This window comes from Aaosphaeria arxii, assembly GCF_010015735.1.
Source record: "Aaosphaeria arxii CBS 175.79 unplaced genomic scaffold BU24scaffold_4, whole genome shotgun sequence".
Lineage (NCBI taxonomy): Eukaryota > Fungi > Ascomycota > Dothideomycetes > Pleosporales > Aaosphaeria > Aaosphaeria arxii.
This window is the reverse complement of record NW_022983477.1, coordinates 2964214-2989966: the sequence shown is the minus strand read 5'-3', so window position 1 is coordinate 2989966 and position 25753 is coordinate 2964214. Positions and strand designations below refer to the sequence as shown.

Here is a 25753-nt window from a genome sequence, read left to right as displayed (position 1 = left end):
TGCACGTGCTTCGGCGTCTCCCGTCTCCCGTCTTCCGAATCTGCAGGCCAAGGAGGCATATCGAGATGATCTCTCCTCAAGTCACTTGTAGTAACACAACTACACTGTACGAGTAGTTATGAGTACTGTGTATGATTATTGGATTCCCCTTACTGCGCGCTCTTCTGGTAGCACGCATTCCTATAGTCCCAATACCACAGTTAACCTTATGAACACTAGTACAATAATTAAAAAGGAGCATATTTTTGTGACTAGAACATGGATAGGATTTATTGTATATACCAAGAGGCAGGCCTTAAGACATTGTCAGCCATGGTTTGGCATGTGCCCATGTCAGGTAACCACACGAGCAATGACGTGCCGAGATCAATCACATCTCCCGTCCACTCTTAAACGTCTACCCTGCCCACTGCCGCAGTCTAGTTAAACAGTTACCCTTCCCATCCCACAATAAAACATCATACCCCATTCACCATACGCGTCCCCCTCGGTCTTCCAATGCTCCGTCATCCGCGGTAGACGTACCAAACCCTTCCAAAGACCCGACCCGAACCCTTCATAGCGTATGATGCGCCACCGAAAGGCTCGATCCAGCCGTCGTCAGCGTAGCGATCCAGCCCAACCGTAGTATTCTTACTCTTATATCAAGTCCCGAACGCCGCCTCCACTAGCTCCGAACGAATGCTTCTCACTCCTCGAACCTACGCCCTCGCACAAATCCCCGACGAGGGTCGCAAAGAAGCAGAGCCTTCCTATTTCCTCCTGACTCCCTCGCGAAAGGAGCTGTTCCACGAGGAGCAACGCGCACGAAGGATGCTGCTGCTGCACCAGACCGGCAACGTCAAGGTCGGAGAGGTCGTCCGGTATGTCCAGGAACGAACCCAATGACGCAAACGTTCACATATTTTTTTTCCTCTTCACTAGGCAGGGCAAATACTGACAATGCGCATAGATATACGGTCACATATACCCCCTCCGAAGACCGAATACTACCTTCTCCCCCCTTTCTATATGTCAAAATACGAAATGGCGCTGCAATCCCCTTGCGTGCTGCCTATCTCCACGGACCCTACACACTGCACGTCGCTGCGTACCCTTCCACATTCAATCCCAACAAAAAAGTCGAGTCTCCGAAGAGAGATGGAGTGCCGGAATTCGAGCCAAACCTCAAGGCAGGCGGCACATGGACCGCCAGATTGACAGTCCCGGAGAGCATTCGCGAAGTCGGCGGAGGCAGACAGGTGCAGCCTAGGGAAGGAGAGCTGCCGAAGAGCGCAACCTGGATCATTGAGATCGCGTCACAAATTATCTTCTCGCAGTCGGCTTCTGTGAGCTACGAGTTGCTGGTCGCGCGAGACGAACGGTCGTTGGATCTGGGGTTCACAGCGGTTACTGGAAATTCCCACGGAGCGCCCGGCCAGGTTCACGATCACCAGCCTGGCAAACGTGCACATACTTCGCATCACAATACACAACCAAAAGGCGTTTATTCAAGAGCGGTCCGGTTAGTCGTTGAAGATACCTCAAGCTTGTGGGATAAGCCGCAGCTACCCGAAGAGATTCGAGCGGAGACAACTGCACGTGAGGATCAACATGCTGGAGAAAGTTCGAAGGATGCACAAGAGGAGACCAAAAAGAAGAAAAAGAAGAAGATACATCTCGTCATTCTCACTCACGGATTACACAGCAATCTCGGTGCGGACATGTTGTATCTCAAGGAAAGCATCGACGCAACTGCCAAACAGGCCAGAGAGGACCGGCGCCAGAGACGACGCGAAGAAGCGCAGGGCAAAGGCACGTCTACTGGAGACAAAACGGACACATCCACTGCTCCCCTATCCGGAGGTCAAGAGTCTGTCCCAGACGAAGGCGGTGATGAAGATGAGGAGGAAGTGGTAGTTAGGGGTTTCAGCGACAATGTCATCCGCACAGAACGAGGAATACAGTATCTCGGGAAACGAATGGCCAAATACGTGTTGGGATTGACATACCCTGATCAGCCGTTCTTACCTCTGAAGAAATCCATGGGCAAGAAGATATCTACCACATTTTCTCCTGTTAAGGACAAGGATAAGGACAAGGCAGATGAAGGCATTCCCGCACACGCAGGCAGCAGTGTCAAACACCCAACGCAAGACCTTCCGGACAGAGCATATCAGTTCACGAGCATAAGTTTTGTAGGACACTCTTTAGGTGGCCTGGTCCAGACTTACGCCATCGCATATATCCACAAGCACTCGCCACAATTCTTCGAAAATATCAAGCCAATCAACTTCATTACGCTCGCCACTCCGTTCCTAGGACTCAGCAACGAAAACCCAATGTATGTCAAGTTCGCACTAGACTTCGGCCTCGTTGGTCGGACCGGACGGGACCTGGGATTGACGTGGAGGGCGCCCACCATAGCAAAGAGTGGATGGACGGCGATGGTGGGTGGGCTAGGGACTCAGGCGCAGAAGGACCAGAACCAGGGCGACCCTGGCGCAAAACCTCTACTGCGTATATTGCCAACAGGACCTGCGCATCTGGTCCTCAGGAAGTTCCGCAACCGCACGGTGTATTCCAACGTTGTCAACGATGGCATCGTGCCCCTGCGGACCAGTTGTCTTTTATTCCTTGATTGGAGGGGGCTCGGCCGAGTTGAAAAGGCGAGGAGAGAGAACGGACTCATTGGGACCGTTGCAGGTTGGGGTTGGGGTCAGTTGACAGGTCAAAATTCGTCTCCTAATCCGTCAAGAGTCGGGTTAGCAGAAGACGAGGCTGATCGAGGGGAGTCGCCGTCTTTCAGCGGCGACGATACAGCAGTGCCGCAGCCCGGTGCAGACGTGACGAACCAGGACGTGGAAGCATACACTACAGAACCCGAATCCCATCAATTTCTGAATGGTCAGAAGCAGGATTCGGATGGGAAAACTCTCACTGTCCCTGCACAATCAAATCAATCAGCTCTCATGACGCTTTGGGGGTACATTCGACCTTCGGGAAAGCACACGGCGAAAGACAAGAAGATGTTCAAGAGAAGCCAGACGATTCAAATGGACTCGCCCGAACCAAGCGCTGCCTCCAGCTCGGAGGTCTCACTGTCTAACGATCCTGAAAGCTCCAGGAAAAGGCCGATTGCCACGCGAGGAGACTCAATCCTGGATGATCCAGCGAACGTTGCGGCGCCTCCTAAGACTACCATTTTTGAGTCCGCGGGCGATTTGCTTAGCCCTCCAGTGCCCCCAACTAATTGGTTAATCGACCCTTCAACGCGTGCACGAACGATCTTTCATGATCGCATTTATCATCCTGAGGATATACCTCCGCCTCCGGTCAAGCGTCCAAAGCCAGCCCGCTCGTTCTCGAGTGAGAATAGTATCGCGTCCAATGCATCATCTGCGAGCAACTCTGAAGAAAGCGGCGTGCGTGTTGAAGAGAAGATCGCTCGTGCTTACCATCGAGACCTGTCATGGCGAAAGGTTTTGGTTAGCCTAGAACCTGATGCGCATAATAACATTGTTGTTCGACGCATGTTTGCTAACGCCTATGGGTGGCCGGTGATTAAGCATCTCTGCGATACCCATTTCGCCGACACATACGCTGCCGAAACTCGAGATGAGCTTGAGCCGGCTCTTGATCGCGCCAAGGGCATGCATGAACCAGTCAAGGAGGACGGCGAGCACGTGAAAGGTCAAAATGATTCACATCCTCCCATCGAACGTACTGAGAGTGAGCTTCGAGAAGTAGCCGACGAACTGTCACCCCTCCAGACCCGGGCACCAGCGAACAGACTACACACGGCCGACAGCACTCGAAGCACAGTTTCTGGACAGTGGGATGATTCCTACTTTGAAGTGACTTCGGACGACGATGACGACGAACATGATGACCGAAACGCTTTCCAGAAGTTCCTCCAGCTTCAACCAGCGAGGAGTAGGGGCAGTTCACCCACATCACCCAGTTTTACAAAGACACCTGATGGCCAAGGCACGAGCGAGGCTGAGATCGCGGATTTTCTCTCTACATCTCCCATCAACGTAGATGTCCATCGTGGTCTGGGCGCTTCCCCAAAGAAACCACCAACCTCACCCCGCGAGCCTGATGCCCTCGAGGCAATGGGACGAAGGAAATCCCAGACCCATGCAGGATCGGTCCCAGCATCTCCACGGACGCCAGCCGGGCCAACGACTGGGCTTGGTTTGCGCACTACATCTTTGGAGACAAACATACCCGTTTCGCCAGGTGAAGGGCATGCACAAAGTGGAAGCGGGGGTGGGAGCGTCGTGGAGCAGGTGACACGGATGAGCTTGGGCAAAGATCGTGCAGACGAATGATTCTGCGATCTATTCACATGAGTAATGTTATATGTTTTATCTGATTTTACAGGCGTTGGATGGCATATTGTTCGCAACGAGGCGCGTTGGGATTGGGGTTTTGGTGGCTGCACTCTCCTGCTATATACCCAGAGTAGAATATCTCGTTTTGTATACATCGTTTTCATTCTCACCAACTACTTCGACTTCGAAACTTTTCATGTGTGCTTTCTTGTGCTCAGAGGAGTCATAAGTGTCGACGGTCGGACGTTTGTCACTGACGCACTCTTGCCTCCTTCACTTGTTTCTTCCCATGCCATGTCCTTCACTTTCCACTGACTGTCTGGCCAACGCAACCGCATAACAACACTCGACTCGAGCTGCCTTCACTTTTACCTTTACTAGTGTTGTTGCCTCGCGCCGTGCACTTTCCTTTCCACCTACCTACTTCTGCTCCTCGCGTCAACCTCGTCGCTGAAATTCTCACCACCTTCCCTCACTCTTTCCGTGGTGTTTGTTTCGAGCAGCGTCGACCTTTCTCTTCTTGATCGTTCTTTCCTTTCAAAAGCTCTCCACGACCATCACTTCGGTGCTTCTTTCCTCAGTATCCAACTGCAGTCAATGTAGCCTGTCACGCGATGGCCTACGAAACGCACAATCCGTCAGTGCCTCTGCGCTCCAATTCCACCGCGAATCACGTCCCGCGACGTCTACCAGGAAACCACCCAAGCTCAAGCCTCAGTCAAAGCATCACCACGCCTGACTTCCGACAATTGGCAGCCTTTGACACCGACATGGGCGGCAGTGGGCCTCATGCTGCGAGACTTCACCCACCGCCGCCGCACAATACCTTGCAAACGCCAGCCGCGCTGGAGGCCATCGCACCACAATTCTTGAAAGCTTCGTCTTCTTCTACTTCTTCTAAATCTTCGGATACGGCAGTACGCAGCAAGGGCCATAGCTTTCTCAATGTCTTCAAATCCAAGGCACGGTCTCGCAGCTCCGACAAGTCAAACGGCCATCGCAGCCCCATGACCTTCACTCCTTCCCACCCTCTCCCTCCTGCCCCTCCTCCTCGTAGTCCCCACAGCCCCGGAGATACCTACGCAGTGCCCGCAGGTGGATTCATGTCACCGAAAGCCGCGCGCATCCTCGGCCTCGAGCTCGACGACCAGTACCAGTTCTCTCACTCTCCGGGCGGACAACGCATGCAGACCCTAGACACCAACATCCACGGCGGCAAGCAGACAGACAGAGTCGAGCAGCGACGTCCCGTTACCGCGACGACTCCCTCGGGAGCGGGATGGAACGCCCTTCGTAAGCGGAGGTCACTGCCGTTTCTGAATGCCGAAAGACAGGGCGCGGAGCATCGGTCGCGGTTCATTGAGGAGGGAGTCCAGCATCTCAAGGTTGGGCCGGCGGTCACCACGACGACGAAGTCGAGGTCGCTTGGGAAGGCGCTCGAGATGCTGGGATTGCCGTCTGGTTCGAAGCGGTCGAAGAGTGTGGAACGTAGTGACGACGACGGAGCTGCTGTGTCGCTGCGCCATGCGCAACAACCGGAGGTCGACATGTATGCCGTGGACTTTCAACAGGTACATGATGCAAATGATGGATTTGAACAGGAACTTCCAAGGAGGGTGTTGCATTCTCAGCCTAAACGTCAACACGGTGGACGGAAAAAGAAGGCAGCTAGGGCCGTCGATGTCATGCATTCTATCGAGGAGGCTTCGCATTCTTCACTGAGCAGCGAGTATAGGGGAGAAGCGGCAAAGCCTGAGAAGTGTCTTGAAGCTATCACTGAGGTGGAGCCGCAGGTTGAGAAGTGGCCTAACCGCCGACTGAGGAGGTCGCTCACTGAGTCGGCTATCATTCCGATGTACTACTTGAATGCTAACAATAGCACATTCTATGAGGAGAACAACGGGGATAAAGAGGATGAAGGTGACAATGATGAGGCATATGATGAGGACGACGAGGACGATGACCTCGAAGTGGAGGTGGACACCTCGCAACAAGATGTTTTTGGTACGTTGGATGTTTTGGACTGTCATGGACTTCGACCTACCAGCTGCGATTTCAAGATTGTAGTCGGAGGCATAAAGCTCTCTGCATAATTCTCCCATATCCATCTACATACAGAACATGCTAATGTTCCCGTTTAGGTCCTGGTCCGAGTCTTATTCGTCAAGATCCCTTCCAGCAGCATGGTCTACCTTCCGGAAAGATCCAGTCTAAGAGCCCTCTGCAACATATTGAGCATAAGCTCCTTGACCGATGTGAGCAGGCTATGAAGCTACCACTTCCCAGTATCCAGATAGATGCAGCGACTTCCACTCCCAGGCCCAGTCCTTACAAGGAGGATTCTGGACTCGACAGCGCTCGAAAGTCACAAGCAGATTTGTTCTTCAAGCTACAGCAAGCACATAGAGAATCGATGAGCGAGCTTGGAGATATCCAACGCCGTGTCAGTGGTATGCATCTCCAGGATTACATCGGGGATATATCAAGCAGTGTAACTGATGACACAGATGACGGATCCGAGTGTGAATCTCTAATCTCGATCAACTGTAGCATTGATCTGGACGAGGAACCTGAGTTGTGTTGGGCGAATGGAATGACAGTTACTCGGGTCACGCCTGGCATGGTCAAACTTGTCGACATTAAGCCTCCGAAACAAGGTGCCCCAATACAAGCTGGCCCAATCAGAAGAGTGAGTCCCCGGCGATCCAAGTCTTTCGATAAAACCAAGAGGAATGCCGTGGTGGATGCTCCGGGCCTCCGGTTGCCAATTGCAGATGTGGGTTCCTCATACTTTACATCAGAGATACAATGACTGATTGATATAGTACCCTCTCGACCAAGAGTTCCGAAGCTCCCAATATGAATTCTCCCGCGAGAAAAAGGCCAGACTCCCAAGGGAAGAATCGCAAAGACTAGTCAACAGCTGGATTACCTCCACCTCTCCAAGAGCCCGACGCCCCTATTCCACCATCGATAGTGACGTCCTCGCCGACCAAGACCTTGATGAGCCCCCGACCCCACCCATGAAAGGCGACAACAAACCCTACCGCCACGACTGCGTCCACAGCGGCCACATCTTCCGCGCCATCAGCCTCAGAAACACCCCCGACGAAGTCGAGATGAACCGCCTAGGCGTCCGTCCCTACCTCCGCACACTCTCCGGCGTCAAGCAACACGTCCACATCCCCGTCCACTGCGACGAATGCAGCGAAGACGTCCAAGACGAGCTGTGGGAGTGCGAGATCCCCATCTGCCACGTCAGCATGTGCGTTGACTGCGCGACCAAGAGGGAGGTCGAGTTCGAGACGAGGGCTATCCAGAGTCGCAGCGACCTCAGCGGAGAGCGGAAGTGAGTGAAGATGAGACGGCGTATGAATGATTGATTGAATGATTGGGAAAATGAAAGGATGGGAGTTCCGGTATGGTATGATGAGCGTTTGCTTGCTTGGTAATGTGCAACGAGTATTTTGTGTACGAGTAATTCTTCAAACTGGGACGGATGGATGGATGGGTGGCGTTTCTGGCGGTGGCAAAATATTGAGCAAATGGGAAATCGTACAGTGAATGCGGGATTCAACAACGTAGGGACTTTGGTTTTTTTCTTTCCTGTCTTCTTTTGCTATCCAAAGGGCGAACGAATGGACTGGACTCAGGAGAATGAGGATGGCGAATGAGGGGATTGCGGGAATGTCTGAGGGTCGATGAACGATGATTAATGTATGCAAGCAAGTAGGCGTGTGTGCTATTTAGGCATGCCTGGCCTATATGTAACCCTTGATTCAAATGTAATTTTTAAATGTAAAACAGTGCGAGAGAGTTGATGATGAATATGTTCATGTGTACTTTGCGTATAGGGCGTAAAATAAGGTTCATATACAACTGAATATTCTAATATCAAGTATCGCGAGCAAGCAAGACAAGCAAGACAAGCAGGCAGGGTATCCATCGTAAACACGTTCGTTAATAACCAAGTTCCCAACACGCCCCCCTTCCAAACACCCTTACACCAACTCCCCAAATCCACAAAGTCAAATCAAGTCAGCGAACTCACGACTCCATCCCCTCATCATCGTACTCCTCCTCCTTCGCCCCACCAACAGCGTCATCGTCGTCGTAAGCAGCGTCTTCTTCGGCGGCCATCATGAGGTCCTGCTCCTCGCAGCTCTTCTCGACCTCGTCGGCGATGAATTGTTCGTACTCCTCGAGCGACCGCTGGATGTGCAGCTTGAAGCGCACGATGTCGTCGAGCATGCGCTCGATCTGCGTGTGGAGCTCCTCGCGGAGCTGGTTGGCGCGCACGGTGAGCTGCTCGTACCTATTTCGTCTCTGTCAGTACTTCATAATTACTGTAAGGGTTAAGGGGGGAAAGGGGAAAAACGCACTCGATATTAACCGCCATCTCCTTCTGAATCATCAGCTGCACGTTCTCGCCGAGGTTCGCGCGCATGCGGCCCAGCTCCTTCTCCATCTTCTCGATCTGCGCGTCCGAGGCTGTCTTCTGGGTGCTCGTGATCTCGCGCAGCTTGTCGAGTTCCTCTTCCGCCTGCTTGACGCGGTACTCGAGGGCTTGGACTTCGGCGTTCTTGTCGTCCATGGCTTCTTTGATCTTGTCGAGGAGCTCGTGGTTGTTCATGTCGGCTTCGAGGGCGGCGTTGCGGCGCTCTGCGATGTCCTTGCGGAGGAGGGAGATGTTGGTTTTCACGGTGCCGCGGAGGTCGAGGTTGAGGAGGTGGTGCGGGGAGTAGCCGGTCGAGGCGTCGGAGAGGAGGCGGTCGGAGGGTTCCTGCGTAGATGCGCCCATCTGGGAGCCGGAGAAGTTGGGCCCGTCGTTGACGGTCAGCGCGAGCTCGTATTCGATGCCCTTTGCGTTGGCGGCCGTGGAAGGGATCACGCCGATTTGGTAGCCTAGGTTGTTGTATTTCTCGACGGTTTGCTCAAGCTCGTCGAGCTTGCGGGACGCGGCGAGTTCCTTTTCGGCGACGCGCTTTTTGGATTCTTCGACGCGTGCGGAGGCAGCTTGGAGGGAGGATTCGAGGCGTTCTTTCTCCGTGGCCATGCGGTCGATGTCGGAGATGGTCATGCCTTGTTGGTCGATGATGGCTTGGAGTTCTTGCTGCTCGCGCTCTGAGGCTTCTAGTGCTGCCTCGACGAGTTGGATCTCCTTGTCGAGGATGGTCGCTCGGCTTGTGTATTTCTCCACCTTGGCTTCCATGGAGTTGTTGTAGTTCTCAAACTTGACCCTGTCGTCCTCCAAGATTCGGATTTGCTCTTCTAGTTTTGCGATTCGTGGGCCGGACTTTCCGAGCTCGTCGATCTGGTCCTGGAGGTATTTGTGCTCAGCCTCAAGCAGTTGAACTTGCTCGCGATGGTGGGCATTGGCCTCGTCGAAGCGGGCGGCCATCTTTTCTACGTGCGGTTGCACGAGGCGAGCTTGTGCGTCCTCGTCGTCGTCCTCATCTTCTGCCGAAAGCCACGTCCTATAGGCGTCCGAGAGGAAATCGAAGATGATGCGGTCTCCTGAGACGTCGTAGCCAGCCTCGAAGCACGCTTCGTCGTATGACCCGGATTCGTATGCGTCCATCATGCGTGCGAGCTGCATCATCCAGTGAAGAAGTCCCAGGAAGGTCGACCAGTTGTTTCCACCCACTGCGGCGATCTGTGACTTCATGATGGACTTCTCGAAGGGATAGCGCATTTGCTTCAGCAGCACGGGCACCTCCTGGTCAATAGATTTCTGGAATCGATATGAAGGGTCGATGCGGTGATACAGCCATTGGAACATGCAGTTGAAGTCCTTCTGTGTCGGAGAGGTCATGGCTTTTGCCGATAGCGAGTGTTTCGATTCCATCTCGAAGTTGTTGTGTGTGAGGTATTCTAGCAGATCTTGCGCCATCTGCGAGCGCGTGGACGCATCTTTGAGTCGTCGTGGATCCGCAGGTGGTGCAGCTGGTAACGGCGCGGTTGCGAAAAACGACTGCTTGACGCCGGTCTGGCCAGGTCCGTGTGACGGTCGCGTTTTGAAAACACTGCTTCGTCGCTGGGTGTCTTGGTTCATAATTGAAGCGGAAGGCGCTGGCGTTTGGAAAATCGATCCAGGCGCAAGACTCTTCCTCGCCGCGCTCCCCGCGCCGAACATGTTGCTTGTGGAGTGGCGTTGCACGGATTGGAATCCCATCTCAGCCAAATTATTTCCAGAAGACGAGCGCTGGAAGACGGGTTGTGCGGGTCGAGCAGCGAGCGACATCCGTGAGCCAGACTGTGATCGTCCGTGTTGTGAGGTGAACTGGCCGCCCATGTTCATGTTGGAGACGGAGCTGGTGCGCTTCATGGCTGAGGAGGGCATGGGAATCGCCGAAAGGTTGTTGTTTACTGCACCGAGAGTCTGGAGCGAGAATTAGCATGATTGTTACATCGTCGCAGGTTGTGTGTGTGTTGTTGCGCGCGAAAGCTACGTACCTCGCGTGGGCGACGGACTGAGAAGATGCCCGTATCTTGGGCCATAGTATGTAGAGGTGTGTCGCGATGTGCTTAGGAGCTCGAATACAGGGTGCGCGATGCTTTACTGTTCGAGATGTTGCAAAGTGCAAGTAGTCGAGGTGTGTGTGTATATCGTTGTCAGTAGCTTGGGCATTCTCCAGTGTTAGTGTTGACGATGTTGGTGTTGTTGTGTTGTTGTTCGCGCTTAGCGCCATAGCAACCTGGACCCTGATTGGACCGCGTCGGACATTGTTTTGGTTCCTCTTCATTGGCTTCTGAGTATGGCATAACATAGACAAATCAGATAAAAGAACAGAAATATAAACAAAGTAAAAATGATGTCTTTATGTAGGCTATTGGGGGGATCATCTGACAAAGGAGATGGGTACTTCTGCTTTGGAAGTAGAAGGGAAAAGGGCACTTCCAACAATAACGTGGATAGTGCACAGCAGTGTGTACATGTACACCCGTGAACGAATGCTAGTTATGAAACAAGAGGATGGGCAAGAAGTCGCTACCAAGCCGCCGAATATCTGATCTCCTCCCCAGTCGCCTGTACTTCAGCCCAAATTTAGGATCCATTCTAGATCTAGCCCTGAAAAGAAGCAGAGTGCAATTCCAGAATCCACCACCGCTACGTCTGTCCTGTTGTTCAACTGTCCGACTGGGGTATCGTGTATGCAAGTCAAAAAAAGATTAATAAAATATCCACAATCTCTCAAACTCCTCCAATATCCGGTGTGTGGCTTAAAGAATATCGACAAATGTCATAAAACTCAACTGTCCGAGACCGTCGTGAAAATTATTCCATCGCTTGCTCATGTGGGATGGTGTTTTTTTGTTTATTTTATGTTTTTGAACATATCGTCGGCTTCGAAGGTGAATGCATCGTCACTCGCGCCGAACGCTTTGAGCTCGGGCAGAGCTGGGGGCGGGGGTCCCTTCTTCTGGGGAGGAGGCGCCGGTTTGGCGATTGTGTGTTGGCCATTGGTGGGTTGTGTGATGTTCTCCTTGCCCTCTGTCAATTGCCCCATTCCGAACGTGCTCTTCCTCCTCCCAAACCAGCTGCCGCTCTTCTTCCTTTGCAGACTCGGCTGACTGGCGATGGTGCTGGGAGAGCCTGGTCGATCCGACCTCAGGCTATCGGACGACGACATAGGGCGGAAACCGAGGAATTTGCGAACTGAATTTGGTCGGCGGCCGGTCGGACTCGATGGGGAGAGCATGCTGTGGTCATCGTCGTTCGTGACTGACTTGTCGAGCTTTGGATCGCTGGCCGAGTCGTCCGCATCACGGAGCGGTGGCGTCTCCCCGTTCTGAGGGAAAGTGGATGACTTTGGAGTCGGATGCGAGGAGAGAGGACCCTTCCCAGGTGTTGGGGGTCGCGGGGTATCAGGTGGAGAGTCCGGGGGCGCCGGAATGGAAGTGCCTTCGGTGAGGGAGAAATTGATGGGACTCAAGGTGAGTGGCTGGTACTTCTTTTCCCCTGCCATGTTGTCTTGTTGGTAGCGAACGTCGTCGTTCTCTTTTGGCGAAGCAACCGCAATGACAGACCGAATTCCTTGGATTCACGATATGATATGCGCGATGGCAGCAGGTAAGGCAGGAAGGTGAGGAACGAAGAAACGAATGTCGCAACGCGCGTTGGGTGGAGAACGATCTCAGGAGTTGAGCCGGAGAGCGGAGGTGACGGACAGGGTTGCCGGTCGCAAGCTTGGGTAGTGAATGGGGAGAGGTGAGTGGTGGATGATGGATGGTGGTGGGTGCGTGAACAGTAATTCCTTAGTAGCAAGTTTAACTGAGTAGTGACCGTAGGTGTAGGGTAGATGGTAGGAGTTGTGCGTGGTGGCGAGGCACGCTGCGAGACCGTGGGACGATTGGTCCTTTTGTTTGAAATGTTTTGAAACAATCGTAAACACGATCCAAACAGAGAGATGGGGAATGAGCGATGGCTCTTGTTTGGATAAATAATTATGAAGAGCAGCCAGGCTCAGGGTTGCCTCTTTTTCTTTTTTTCGCCCGTTACGGCTACGGGAGAGGACTGTGAGGCACAGGCAGGGACAGCCCAAGCTAAACCAAAAGGGGAAGCTCCACAGCCGTTTCAGGGTCAATGTCAGGGCAGAGGCAGGGTTGGCAGGAGAAGAAGGATTGGCTTATACTGTAACTGTCTAAGGGAACCTAAACACTAATAAAGTCCTAAGGTAGGGCAGCAGAACGGCGTAAATGGCGTGAAAGGGACTTTGCCTCTTTGCTCCCGTTATTTGCGGGCGCCATCGACTTCGCTACCCAACTGTTAAAATAAGATGTGAAGATGGTTGGTTGGCTGAGAACAAAGATATCCAGGTACCTGACCTGACCTAACCTGCCCTTTGTGTTTGTCCCTAGATCTACAGAATATCTATCTGCTTACCATCTTCCCATCCACTCATCAGCAAACAGCATCTTGTTAGGATTTCCTAGCGTGTGGCACTGCAATCCAATGCTGCTGTCTGTCCTCTTCTCACACTCCTCAGCTCCTATTCCTATCACACCCCGGACTCCTGATTTATGCTGTGCACAATATAGACACTGTGCTTCCTCCGGACGACCAGTCAAATCAGGCCGGAAAGGAATCCTTGTCCGTACGACAGCTGCAGTAATCCAGGCTCCCCCGCCGTCGTCCAGTGAACCGTAAACAAAGAGTCCGCCAACGACAACCTCTACGTTTACTCCCCAATAATGCCCGCTTGTCGTTTCCCCATCACCGGGTCTTACGCTGCTGCAGCTCGTCCAGTTCGGAAATCTCATCTAACAATTGAACCGTTTCTGCCGGATTCGCGATCCATGCCGTGGTGCAGGCCAACCGCGCCTTGAAGTCGTTTGCGCCGGCGGACAAGAACTGGTCGCCAACATGTAATGTTTTGCCGCCCTCGATGCCGCCAAAGTATCGTTGGCAGGCCAGGACACCCCAGGACTTGTCACCAATGTCTACAAAAACATCGTTTCCACCTAACAAACGCGTCAGCAGGAACCTATCTAAATAGAAGGGTGGGAGACTATACCATTGAAAGCGCAGAATGGCAGGCGTGAGCCAACCGCGGACATTTCCTGTTAGATGTTAGTCCTTCATAGTCCGACCCATATGACGTCGCAACGCACCAGAATCTTTTGCGTGATGAGCACAGTCTCCTCCAGGGTCTCTCGGCAGAACTTGTGGCCGTCTTGAGGTATGATACCCACTGCCCTATCTTTCCGAACAACCGTGGCTTGCATGCGCATGTTCTTGACTGTGTCCCTCAACGATGCCTCAGCCAGGTCGAGCAGCTCCGTGATATCCGCGTCCTGCCACATAAGCATCTCTTCCAACAGCCACTCCGATCGAGGCACCCATTTCAGGAAATCCGGAGTGTCGCCCGTGAACTTGAAGCAGTAGTTGCTCTCACCACCCAAGACGATGAGACCTTGCTTGTTGGCGGCCGGCATGTCGGAAGCATGCAGAGCATCCAGCAACCCGTACAAACGATCATAGTAGCGGCGAGCTTCTGTATATCCTGCGGCTGTTACAATACCAATCTTGGAACCATTGCGCATCAGCTTTAAGATTCGAGGTATCACCGGGTTGTCAGGCGTCAGACACTGCCCGTCATCGTAGAGCGTAACGTCACCATCGAATGTGACTAGTTCCAAAGGACCGCCTCGAACCAAGCTCATGACCTGTGCGGTGTTGAGTATCAACCTGACATCGTTGAATGAGGGCGGCACAAATCGTCTGTAACTAATGTAGCGGCGCTGGTCCTGCCATATGAATGCATCATGCAATGCGAGCGGCGTGAAGAAATTGGCGACGGAGGGTACCAGCAATTTCAGCTTGGAACGATCATGGGTACCTTCTTGCTGATGCTTGACTATGACAATACTCAGAACAAAATTCCTCCTTAGGCTCTGATATAGCAATGCTTCTATCCGCCCGTAGCAGAGTACTTGACGGTTTGAGAATGGCACGCTATGTAATGCAACTTACTATGGTCATTGATCAGCTCTTCCACGTCTCGCAAAATCTCAGCATATCGCCTCTGGGTGGTCAAAGCCATTTGATCCACCGACGCATGGTGTGCTTCGAAGACAGCTGTTGGCTGCGAGTGCAGAACGAATGGCACAGCCAGGAGCCCCTAGAGAGCTGTCAACCTATGTGATGCTTCCACACCCCAAACTGCCTGCATACCTTGATCCATTCAATCTACACATGTTAGTATGTTCTTGACGTAAGTTGAACTCATGATCTCACCAATTGATCTCGACGATGCGTCTGGGCGAAGTGTTAGCCATCAGTAATCCCCGTACTCATACGGCCAGCAACGCACCTTGAGGGCATCTACGGGAAGCTATGTCAGCTATACGTGTTCATTGGAATGTGAGGGAAAGGTCACGATAAACCGTAGATAAAGAGGCGGTCTAACTTACATTCAACCCTATATCTAGTCGTCATTTTGAACAATATACTTCAGATTCAAGAGTAAGTGTAGGAGTGTCAATCTGTTGATGTGTACAGTTTCAAGCGGGCAAGCTGTTTGACCCATGCCACAGCGACATCAAGAGCTATGGTTATCGATAAAGCAACTTCTAACCGGACTTGGTGTGGTGTTCTCCGTTGGCATTGGTCCCCTCGTCGGAGGTCACCGATTCCTTCAGCATTGGCTGACCTCGTGACTCGACTCCGCTTCCACATGATCACCTGGAACAAACGCGTCGCGCTACGGGATAGTCATTTCACTTAGCTCCAGGTACCTCGTAGGTCTTTGCATAATTCATTATTGTCATTATTGATAAGGTAAGGTAACAGCCCAAGGTCAATTGTGGCATAAGCACACTGCAGCACCGCCTTTCGGGGTCTTATCGATAAGACCCTCGAAGCTTTGAACCAAGCTCCGTCTGATCTACAAAACATTGACCACTGACCTCCCCTCCACCATCCAACATCGGAAGAGAAGAACGACGTCCCTGTACCTCTCGCTCACAACAAGGCTCGACGCAATGGCGCCGAACGAATCTACCGTGGCTCTGCGACCATGGCCCGCGCCCGCCAAAGACGAGACATCCTTTGAGCATGTCTTCGACCAGGTGCATCGCCTCGCGCTCCAGCGCGGCCATCTTCGCTCCGTCACCGAGAAGGGCCTGCAGGAGGAGATTGACGCAGGACAGGATATCGCGGGAGACATCATCGAAGGCGTGGAAAAGGAGGATGGCGCCGAGGACAAGAAGTCGGCTCAGACGCGGGAGGAGAGGCGGGTACAGGTCATTGAGACTCGCATGGAGATGCACAAGAAGCTAGAGTGCGTTGAGATGCTAAGATGCAGTATATGAAAGAGTGTTGCTGATTTGACATCAGGTTTGCGAAATTCGCCGCTTCGAATGCGCTGGATCTCGTGTCGCTGGTTTTAACGAAGGATTCTACCAAGAAGATTCCCGAGAATGCGTTCAGTCCCATGTTCAAGCAGCAGAAATTGCCCGCTGCATCTTTTGGAATCGATAGGGTCAATGAAGGAGCGAAGAAACCACAAGATCAGCAAAGGGAGGAGCAATTGGCAGCAATGCAGTCGCTTGCTGCGAAAGGATCGCGCATGAAGACGTTGGATAATTCCGTGGATGATTTACTCCGCGCCGCGACAAACCTGGAGACCGAAGTACGCAAGGAGACCAAGTATTGGAACGAGCTTCTATCTATATCCCAAAAGGGTTGGTCTCTGCAAAAGCAACAGAGGAGAGATCAACGACAAGCGCCTTTCCTAGTTCGATTCGGTGAGCCCGAAGCCAGCGGCCAGTTCAGAGCTCGCGGCGCTGCTCCTCTCCGAATGGCCAAAGAGGGAGGAATCGTGCTGGACCCGGCTCTTCGATTGAACCCGAAGACCATGCGCATAAGAATCAAAGAAGGGAATGATATTACGGGCAGTTCCAGCTTACCAGCGCAAGGAGATACCTCCAATATAGGGATCGAGAAAGCCATCCAATTTGCCCGAGATTCATTGTTCGAGGAAGAGCTGTATCACGAGCTGGCCATAGAAAGCCGCCAACTCGTATCGTATGGTGTGGAAGTTAAGAATTCTGTCATCAACATCTTGATTCCTGCCTCAAGCAGCACCGCGAGTGATCGAACAATCCTGATTGACTGCGTGGAACGAGACGGTGAATTGGGCACTTCTGAAGCGCTTCCACAGGATGGTCTGGCTCGCAATGTAGCCGAAGCACTGCGACTCCTGCTCGCGCATGACCATCGCATGCGTCTATACCGAAGATCACGACTTCCCCCGCCACTATCTCAACAGAAACGAGCTACACCCAGTCCACCATTACTCCGACCTTTACTCTCCTTCATCTACCATATCCAGGCTGTAGACTCATTACGCAACTACCTAGACAACCTCGTCAACGTCCTCGCAAGCGCAGGCCTACAAGTATCCCTCGACTTCTCCCGCGAGACCTCCTGGGCCACACTCACCTCACACCTCCAATCCTCCAAATCCGCCGACCTCTTCGCCATCGACCAACTCCTCGAAACCTTCATCCACCCCTCCGACGGCCTCGCAACCCTCAGCCTCCCCTCCTCCGTCGGCTCTGCCACCGAAAAACTCACCATCGCCACCAAAACGACAATCGGCCCGCCAACCTACGGCGTAGGCTTCAAAGTCACCCTCCCCCCGTCCCTCATAACCGTCCTCGACCTCTCCGAAGACCAGCCCCGCGACTTCCGCTTCTCCACCGTCGAAGCCGTCACCTCGTACCTCGACTGGGTCGTCGCGCTCGACATCACGCACACGCTGCTCGTCAAGGAGTACCCCAAGCTCGCGTCCATCCAGAGTAACGAGCCGCGCGTCACGATCGCGCGCTGGGAGAAGAGGAAGCGGTTCGATAAGGAGATTAGCGTGGAGTTGAGCGGGGGGACGCTCAAGTTGGAGGCTTTCGAGGCGCATTTTACGAAGGGGACGCCCGGGGTGGAGGAGTTCACGTGGGATGGGAGGGGGTTGGGTAAGGGGGTGTCGTTTAAGGAGAAGGTTCATGGGTTTGTGACGGAAGCGTAGTTGAGTACATTTCACTGAAATATCGACCGTTGATATGAAGAGTCTTGGGTTGACTTGGATGTGCCTATATCAAGTCCGAAATGAAAGATACTTCAATACATTTTCCTCCACAGAACACTCTGCAATGTCCCACTCACTGTTAAGCAGCTTTTAGTGATGTATAATTCATGTCATGCATTTTTGTAGCGGTGTACCGAAACCCACTTCTATATAGATAGATGGTAAATACGCTATCTTCATCCTCAATCTCTTGAATCTTCCAACATATACACAGAAATCATCCAATCCCAATCAACACTCTCCCCCTACGTCTTCCCAAAGACAAAAACCCCCTTCCCCTCCCGATACCCCTCCAGCGTATCCTTAACCTTCGCAATCAACTCCTCCCCCTTAGTCTCCCACTCCCACTTCACCTCCTCGACCGGCGTATCCCTAAACGCGCCCTTCCTCGTCAAATCCAGCACGTCCTCCACCGTCGCCTTCTTCTCCTCGGGGTGTCTCGCACTCCACTTGCTCACCCAGTACCCATGGAAATGTATGTCCTTGAAGATCAGCATACTCGCCGGGATAGTAAGCGGCTGCTTCGACATAGCACCGTACGTAACAAAATGCGCCTCACTAGCCAGCACCTTCGCCATCGCGGTCGCCGGTTTCCCGCCCACGCAATTGAGCGCAAGCCGAATCGGCTTGCCGCCCGTCTCCTCCTTGACTCTGTCGCGGAACCCTTGCGCCTGGAGCTCCTCGTCCGTGACGACGACGTCCGCGCCGATGGCCAGGAGGTCCTTCTTGAGGGCGTCCTCGGCGGCCTTGTCGCTCCGCGCGCGGACGACGTTGATGCTCCTGAGACCCCACGCGCGGCCGAGCTGGATCGCCGCGCGCCCGACGCCCGAGTTCGCGCCGTTCTGGACGAACCAGTCGCCCTCGTCGAGCGCCACGAAGTCCTTCAGCATGCGGTACGCGGTGCAGGGGTTGACGCTCACGGTGCCGGCTTGGATGGGCGTGATGCCGTCGCGCGCGGCGTCGGAGAGCAGCACGACGTCCGAGGGGGTTGCGGAGGCGTGCGTGCGCCAGGTGCCGAAGCCGGGGGACGCCATGATGACCCAGTCGCCGCGTTTGAAGCCGGCGGACCGCGCGGCGTCGCCGAGGGAGATGATTTCGGCGACGCCTTCGTTGCCGGCGACGGCGATGGGGGAGGCCGTGCCGAGGGAGGTCGTGAAGTTGGGTTTTGAGGGATATACGCCTTGGATTTGGTTGATGTCGGCTGGGTTGATGGGGGACGCGAGGTAGCGGAGGGTCATTTGGTTGCCGTGGGGCGGGGAGATGGAGTGCGTGTGGAGGGAGAGGACGCTCGAGGGGTCGCCGTAGGAGGGGAATGTGAGGGCTTTGGATTGTTCGTAGCCATAGGCACTGATGGAGCGGCGTTGTTGTTGGTTGTGGTTATGGGTGATGTGGTGCGGGGAATGGGTTGTTGATGCTAGGCGGAGGCATTGTGGTGAGGTGATGCGTGATGTGCGGGAGAGCAGCGAGGCTGTCGGTATCGCTCTTGTCGCCATTGTTGTGGTTGGGCTGGTGGAATTGCAATTGATGCAGAGGTGGTGGTGGGGTGAGGGAGATAGGAAGAAGAGTTGAGGAGCTCTGATGTTTATGGAGCTATGACGTCTCGCCAGGCCGAGGTAGGGCTTCCGGATAGTCGCTCTGGAGACGAATCGAGGTAAGGCACCGTGCTTGATGGAATTCACGATAGATACAGGTAAAATAGGAGCAGGAAGGAAATATACGTAATAATATGCATTCGTTATCATCAATTCCACATTTTCCGTTGTCGTTGTTGATCAACGTTGCGCCTTTTAAGACTTTAATGAGTTATCTACAAAAGTGTCATCATAAAAAAATGAAGTGGTCCGGAAAGAAAACATCCTGTGTCGAACACCCTCTATCTAATAAGCTATTACATCGAAATCAGAAACCGTTCAGCCAGTACTGGCAAAAGGCTCTAGAAGTTGTTCACGCGGGAAGAGTGCATGTTGATTCGTCATGCTGGTGGCCCGAGAGGGTCTTGATATCGGGAAGCTGTGGGGGATCGGGACGTCCTGAAAGGATGTTCACAACTTTCTTCAAGTTCATCCAGAACTCATCACGAGGTCGTCGGCGCTTGAAGTCCGTCTCCTTCCGCTCGACCTGTTCCATGGGCGAGAACATGACCTTCGCACCCCTAATACCGATGACGACGGCCGACTCCGGATCTTCATCAATGTCTTGATGAGAGACGCCGGCGTAAGATTCGAGATGGCGCAGAGCACGTACGCCGAATCGAACTGCACGGACTCGGTCCATCGGAGAAGGTGTAGTTCCTTGTTGGAAATGGCCTGGCACACCATGACGGGACTCGAACTTGCCCTTGCCTGACTCTGCAATCATTTCCGCAATGTGCTGTACAGAGTAGACTTTGCTTGCTTTCTCATTGACAAGGATGATCTTTCCTGCGCGGTTCTGTCCCTTGTCCTTGATGAATACCTCACGGAGGTAATCAATGTCGTGATCGAGCATTTTGATGTTGATGCCATCCTCTGGCGTGTAGACTGCAACAGCACCAATGCTGAGACCCGCGACGGTAGCCTAATCATCAAGTCAGTAAATATCTCGAAATACAAAATCTACGCATGCTTACGATATAACCGCTCTCGCCACCTTGAGTCTCGATGACGAAGACTCGTCGTCGAGATGCGGAGGCAGACTGTCGGCAAGCGTCGCAGTACTCAATCAGAGCATTGAGACAGGTGTCACTACCGATAGAGTATTCGGTTCCTGGTACGTTATTCGAGAGCGTGGCTGGTATGATGACCATCGGGATCTTGAAAGACTTGTAGTGTGCGCGGCCCTTGCGGAGCTCAGATACAGCAGTGAATGCTTCGAATCCTCCAACAACAAATAGTCCCTGGATGTCGTACTTCTTGAAAACGTAGCTGACCGTCTCAAGGTCCTCACTTGGAAGGCCACGGTTGGTTCCGATCTCACTACCGCCCTTGCTTGCCCAGCTTTCGGCGTCGAGCCAGCTGATCTCCCGTACAGCGCCCACTGGTTCGTCAGAGTGATGCCGGATGAGACCGGGGAAACCGTTGTGTAGAGCCAATGGTGTGTGGCCGCGGGCCAAACAGTACGCAACAGCTGCGCGAGTGGCTACGAAGTATTAGCTTCCATTCTGTCCATTATCAGGGTGGTTCAGGTAATTACCAGCGTTCATGCCACCTGCCGGAGCACCGACGTGAATAATACCAATGCGCATTCTCTTCTCCTTGGGAAGCATCAGCTCAGGCTGATTGGACATTGTGGTAATCTGGTATGATCGGTAGTACTCGGCGAATTCCGCATCGCGGAGCTTCATAGCGGTTTGGAAGTCCTTTGCTTCGATAGCTTCGGCGACCTTCTTCGTCTGAGCGACTGCTTCGAGTAATGGTCGTCGTTCGATCTTGTTCTCGACCATGCAGATGACAGGAGAGGGAGTCTCAGGGGTTGCCTAGTAAGTGTGAGCAATTAGTCCAGGGTACTATGTAGGTGGATTAAACTGTAGAATGTACCTCCAAAACGGCCTTGACGGCCTCAACACCTTGAAGGGTGGCAAGCATACGGTCATAGGCACAGGGAGTTCCACCTCGCTGCACATGGCCCAATGTTGTGACCCTTGTGTCGAGTCCAGCCTTTTGTGAAAGGAGGTCCTGAAGAGGTCAGTATGTACCAATAATGCGACATTCCGAGAGCTCATACCTTGACCATTGTGGGTGAGATCTTGGTCAAGTTCTGGTCATGGGCACCCTCGGCGACGATGACGATTGTCTTACGCTTTCCCTTGGCACGGTGCCTCTTGACGACTGCGAATGTGTTAACATTATTACGGGGGAGAGAAAAAAGAGTGAGTTCGGACCTTCGCACATCTCATCCTGCCAATTTTCGCTTGGTGGGTTCTCGGGAATGAAGATGTAATCAGCACCGGTGCTGACACCAGCCATCAACGCCAACCAACCACAATGTCGGCCCATAACTTCAATGACGAAAGCCCTCTGGTGGGAGGTTGCGGTGGTGTCCACCGAGTCAATAGCCTCGCAAATACGTGCGAGGGAAGAGTAGCATCCAATGGTGGCATCAGTCATGCTGAGATCGTTATCGATCGATCCAACAAGACCGACGATGTTGAGATGTTGGAATGGCTGGCAGTCCTGGGCAGTGAGCTGGTTGGTGTTGACCAATTCCTCGAGCAGGCTCGGCCACTCTGCTCTGAACTTATCGGCACCCGTCAATGAACCGTCACCGCCGCAGATGATGAGCGCATCAATGCCCTTGAGTATCATGTTCTTCGCCGCCGTTAGACGACCAGGTCGTTCGTAGAAGGACATGCAGCGAGCGGTGCCGATGAGGGTTCCGCCTTCGCCCAGGAAGCCACGGACATCCTCCCACTTCATTTCCTTGATCATGTCACCGCCTTGTACGAGTCCATCGTAGCCCTCGTAGACAGCATAGGCTTCGCAATCGTAATGTATAGCCATGCGGACAATGGCACGAACAGCGCCATTCATGCCGGGAGCATCACCACCAGAGGTCATGACTGCGATCCTGCGCTTGTTGCCGCTGAGCGGCGCGGGGGGAGCTTCTGTGGGCGCCATGTTGAGCGCCTGTATAAGTGTGAGTACGGACGGTAGCTTGTGAATGTGTAGACCTGGGAGAAGGGTCGCGGGAAAGATGGTGAAAGGAGGCTCAGGCCTGTAATTCGGAGGAAAGACCGGCTTGATATAGGAATTGGAGATGGAAGAAGGGGTGAGATCGATTGAGGTGAGTGATGATGTAGCCGGAATGTTGAGGTAAGCTCCGACCTAGCTAGTCAACCCCGCCGGTGCTACTTCAGTAAGAGAGATTTGAAAGGGGAAAAGAATATGGTGAACAGAGGTGAGATTGAGAGGAGGAGGGAGGAGTAATTGTTGAAGTGAAGAAGAAAGTTGGGATGGAAAGGGAGAGGGAGGTATGACGGAGGCTGAGGGTTGCCAATGTCTAAATAGGTGAAACTGGGGCCCTTTGCACGGCGAGCGATATCAATTTTGGAAAAGGAAGAATTTCAGGTGAAGAGGTTGCGCTCACCAAGTCAACCAAGTCCAACAAGGGCATGACGTTGGGAGGGGCATTTCGGTGGGGGTAAAGGGTTAATCCCCATTGGGACTAGCGGTAACTCACCCAGCAGGGATAGTCGGTCATCCCATCGTTGCCGCCGACGCCGACGCCTCTTCATCCTTTTCATCCTCCTCCAACAAGAAAACAGGACACGACAAGACTGGACAAGACAAGACAAGACCAAGTCATTCACAGTCAATCATTCAATCAATCAATCGCAGCCGTGCCGTCACTCATGTGTCTCTCTATGCATGTCCCCTACATATCAATCAACTACTACTGTAACATCCTGAATAAAACATCAGATCATGTTTTATTCCCCATCCCACTGCATTCAATCAACCCCGTCACTTCTCCCAGCACATGTCTTCCTCTTCTAACCTTACTCTCCATCCTTCAATCCTTCCTCTATTTCTTGGCCGAACGTCAAGTCGGCCTTGACCTCTCTGGCATCGCCATCTTCCGGCCGGTACATGAGAGAGCCTCTTTTCCATTCTCTTTCTTAGATGATTTGATTAGACAGACCTATGCCGTTACGCCGGAGCCACCCCACTATTGCCCGCCCACGTCCTACACACTCGATTTTTTTTCTTTTCTTTTCGACGGTATGAATCAAATTGTTAAGCCTAATAGGCGATTCGTCGCTATCGGCCTATCGGGAATACTCCCTATAGTAATCCAAATTATACATGGGCCGTGGCTCTCGACCCAACTCGCAACCCACGAGAAGGTGACTGTCATGTGCTTTATCTCGAGACACGACAGAGCGATCGGCCACTACCAAAAGTGTACGAATTCAACATTTTATTTTCTTGACTCGTCAGCAGGCACGTAGAGATCCTCATCCAATCTACAGATACCCGTGGGATGCTCTTAGCTCCGGCCGAGCACTGCGAGATTACAATTGTATGATGTGAAGTACATGGGTATCGAAAGACTCGGCTGCATCGTGTACGCGATGCTCCGGGTATGCTGTCCACGTCGCACCGCCATTCCATAGCATTGGATAGACTTTGGACTAGGCGCTCATTGCGTCTGCCCATCCCGCTCATTGTAAAGTGCCACATTGGCAAGCTCGACTTGCACCCTCAAGCTCTCATTCTCACTGTTCTTTTCCTCAACCTCTCGGGTGCGCTGCGCCAGAGCCTGTCGCAACTCTGTGACCTCTTTTCTGAGTCGCTCAACCTCGGTCTCTTCCTGCCTGGTGACATGCTGAAGTGCATCATTACATTGAGCTACCAGCATCGGATCTATCTCTGGAAAGGCCCGAGGAGGAGCTATTGCGCCGCCACGTATTTCTTCGCGGGGCTCTTGGGACATCTGGGGTATGTCCTGGGATCTGTGGCTGGGATTAGAAGCCCTTTCATGCTCACCCTCATCCTCATCACCGGTTAGCCCCTCGCCAACTTCCTGACCCGCTGCCTTCCTGGCTCGCTTAATCTGAGCTCGGATGTTGTAGATATCGCGCTTGAAGATATGTATTCCTGGGAGTCGTAGCTCTAGGATCCTCAACGTCAGACCCACACCCCGGTCTCTACCTTGATACGCTCCAGGTTTGCGCATCATTTCTTGCTCCACAATCTTCCACACCAGTCCTCCCCGCTCTAGGCTGTGGCTGGGAGTTCCATTCTCGCATGGTGTGTCCTGCTGTTGCGTGTCCTGGCCTCCAACACTATAACTTTGAGAGACGCCCTCCAAACGCTCCTCCTTCGCAGTGACACCTCCGACACCGATTCGTCCTCCATGCATGCCCCAAGTCCTTTTCCGCTGAGAGGCCCACCCTTCAATCGAGCGGCCAGGGTGGTTGTGCAGAGGCTCTCCGACTCTGAGCAGCCATGTCCCATCTTCTTGCTTCTTGCCTTCAACCCACATCTTACAGCCCGTCTTGTAGCTGACGCGATTCTTTCTAACCCTCGTCTCGGCCGTCAATTTGTGTGTGTTCTTAGGCGCTCCATAGCACACGCATGCAAGCTTGATCCGCGATCGGTTCTTCGCCGTGGTGTTTATGCTCAAGGCATATCCGTGTGCGGAGGCATGTGCTTGGGCGAAATCGTATAATGTCTGCCACGTAGGATGCACACTGTCAGGCGGCGGGAGCATGTCAAATTCATCATCAGGAGTGCTGTCTAATTCTTGGGACAATGCCTCAGTGTGTGTTGTACTGGGAGTGGGCCTCAATGGCCGAAGGTTGAACGCGTGATGCTCTGAGGAGGAAAGAAGGTCCTGATCCCTAAGTCTGCTGGCTAACCGAACCTCAACTGGTATGCTAGACCCTCGTTGTAATTGGCCGTGCTCTATATTCGATTGTGCATGGGACTCGAAGTCCTCGCTATGGGGTTGAGGCTCGCCATTCGCGCGCGCAAAGTCCGAGACCTCATGCTCGATTGCATGCTCGATGCTCTGTGTCGTGGGTGAAGCCAGAGGAACGGAGGAGCTTGAATTTACATTCTGGTGTGAGTGGACAGAGCTCTCGTGTGAGGGCTTGTGAGGAGGAAGAGAGTTCATATCCCGCATGGTCGCGGATACTTTCGGTGATCGCTGTTGCTTCATATGGAGCGAGTACCTACGATTTGGAGCGGGATGCCAAGAGCTGAGCACTAGATCACGTGCCTTCTGCTGTGCCGCAGATGGATTACATTCCACTTTAGGTATTTATTCAGTTCCTCTTTCGTAGGAGTATTTGATTATTCTACTCGTCCTAGGCGTATATAAGATCCTTATCATTAAATCGTCGTGGTGAGACATTGACTC

The 25753-nt window shown here is 53.0% G+C and overlaps 9 protein-coding genes across 9 annotated transcripts; 4 read left to right on the top strand and 5 right to left on the bottom strand.

The window, feature by feature from the left end:
* Positions 1–400: 400 nt before the first annotated feature.
* On the top strand, positions 401–4475 carry BU24DRAFT_422634 (DUF676-domain-containing protein). Its single transcript, XM_033528039.1, has 2 exons — positions 401–863; positions 953–4475. Exons 1-2 carry the CDS (start codon positions 682–684, stop codon positions 4314–4316), a joined length of 3546 nt encoding a protein of 1181 aa, XP_033384633.1. The 5' UTR covers positions 401–681; the 3' UTR covers positions 4317–4475.
* A 2349-nt stretch (positions 4476–6824) lies between these two features.
* BU24DRAFT_422633 (uncharacterized protein) lies at positions 6825–7294 on the top strand. Its single transcript, XM_033528038.1, has one exon. The coding sequence runs from the start codon at positions 6913–6915 to the stop codon at positions 7129–7131; it is 219 nt and encodes a 72-aa protein (XP_033384632.1). The 5' UTR covers positions 6825–6912; the 3' UTR covers positions 7132–7294.
* Positions 7295–11567: 4273 nt separating this feature from the next.
* Positions 11568–12529, bottom strand: BU24DRAFT_198277 (uncharacterized protein). Its single transcript, XM_033521787.1, has one exon. It carries the CDS (start codon positions 12287–12289, stop codon positions 11639–11641), a length of 651 nt encoding a protein of 216 aa, XP_033384631.1. The 5' UTR covers positions 12290–12529; the 3' UTR covers positions 11568–11638.
* A 1007-nt stretch (positions 12530–13536) lies between these two features.
* Positions 13537–15261, bottom strand: BU24DRAFT_462463 (IMP-specific 5'-nucleotidase-like protein 1; the record flags this gene model as incomplete). Its single annotated transcript, XM_033532015.1, has 8 exons — positions 13537–13784; positions 13838–13883; positions 13935–14680; positions 14797–14944; positions 14998–15012; positions 15061–15081; positions 15137–15147; positions 15237–15261. The coding sequence occupies 8 exons, from the start codon at positions 15259–15261 to the stop codon at positions 13537–13539; spliced, it is 1260 nt and encodes a 419-aa protein (XP_033384630.1).
* Positions 15262–15534: 273 nt separating this feature from the next.
* Positions 15535–17848, top strand: BU24DRAFT_492405 (uncharacterized protein; the record flags this gene model as incomplete). The annotated part of the gene is made up of 2 exons (XM_033533891.1): positions 15535–16105; positions 16162–17848. The coding sequence occupies exons 1-2, from the start codon at positions 15807–15809 to the stop codon at positions 17846–17848; spliced, it is 1986 nt and encodes a 661-aa protein (XP_033384629.1). The 5' UTR covers positions 15535–15806.
* Positions 17849–17974: 126 nt separating this feature from the next.
* On the bottom strand, positions 17975–19451 carry BU24DRAFT_422629 (NAD(P)-binding protein). The gene has a single exon (XM_033528037.1). It carries the CDS (start codon positions 19399–19401, stop codon positions 18154–18156), a length of 1248 nt encoding a protein of 415 aa, XP_033384628.1. The 5' UTR covers positions 19402–19451; the 3' UTR covers positions 17975–18153.
* Positions 19452–19852: 401 nt separating this feature from the next.
* On the bottom strand, positions 19853–22503 carry BU24DRAFT_347597 (6-phosphofructokinase; the record flags this gene model as incomplete). Its single annotated transcript, XM_033523531.1, has 6 exons — positions 19853–20464; positions 20517–21025; positions 21080–21362; positions 21424–21561; positions 21611–21714; positions 21768–22503. The coding sequence occupies 6 exons, from the start codon at positions 22501–22503 to the stop codon at positions 19853–19855; spliced, it is 2382 nt and encodes a 793-aa protein (XP_033384627.1).
* Positions 22504–22870: 367 nt separating this feature from the next.
* Positions 22871–23971, top strand: BU24DRAFT_198136 (uncharacterized protein). The gene is made up of 2 exons (XM_033521786.1): positions 22871–23790; positions 23859–23971. Exons 1-2 carry the CDS (start codon positions 23238–23240, stop codon positions 23912–23914), a joined length of 609 nt encoding a protein of 202 aa, XP_033384626.1. The 5' UTR covers positions 22871–23237; the 3' UTR covers positions 23915–23971.
* BU24DRAFT_422628 (uncharacterized protein) lies at positions 23954–25645 on the bottom strand. Its single transcript, XM_033528036.1, has one exon. It carries the CDS (start codon positions 25550–25552, stop codon positions 24029–24031), a length of 1524 nt encoding a protein of 507 aa, XP_033384625.1. The 5' UTR covers positions 25553–25645; the 3' UTR covers positions 23954–24028.
* Between the last annotated feature and the right edge of the window lie 108 nt (positions 25646–25753).

Bases quoted from the DNA above. Each gene is read 5' to 3' on its own strand.
- BU24DRAFT_422634 (XM_033528039.1), top strand. From the start codon at position 682: ATGCTTCTCACTCCTCGAACCTACGCCCTCGCACAAATCCCCGACGAG. The intron at 864-952 runs GTATGTCCAGGA...CAATGCGCATAG, and splicing joins AAGGTCGGAGAGGTCGTCCG to ATATACGGTCACATATACCC.
- BU24DRAFT_422633 (XM_033528038.1), top strand. From the start codon at position 6,913: ATGACAGTTACTCGGGTCACGCCTGGCATGGTCAAACTTGTCGACATT.
- BU24DRAFT_198277 (XM_033521787.1), bottom strand. From the start codon at position 12,289: ATGGCAGGGGAAAAGAAGTACCAGCCACTCACCTTGAGTCCCATCAAT.
- BU24DRAFT_422629 (XM_033528037.1), bottom strand. From the start codon at position 19,401: ATGGCGACAAGAGCGATACCGACAGCCTCGCTGCTCTCCCGCACATCA.
- BU24DRAFT_198136 (XM_033521786.1), top strand. From the start codon at position 23,238: ATGTGTCTCTCTATGCATGTCCCCTACATATCAATCAACTACTACTGT. The intron at 23,791-23,858 runs GTACGAATTCAA...TCCAATCTACAG, and splicing joins GATCGGCCACTACCAAAAGT to ATACCCGTGGGATGCTCTTA.
- BU24DRAFT_422628 (XM_033528036.1), bottom strand. From the start codon at position 25,552: ATGAAGCAACAGCGATCACCGAAAGTATCCGCGACCATGCGGGATATG.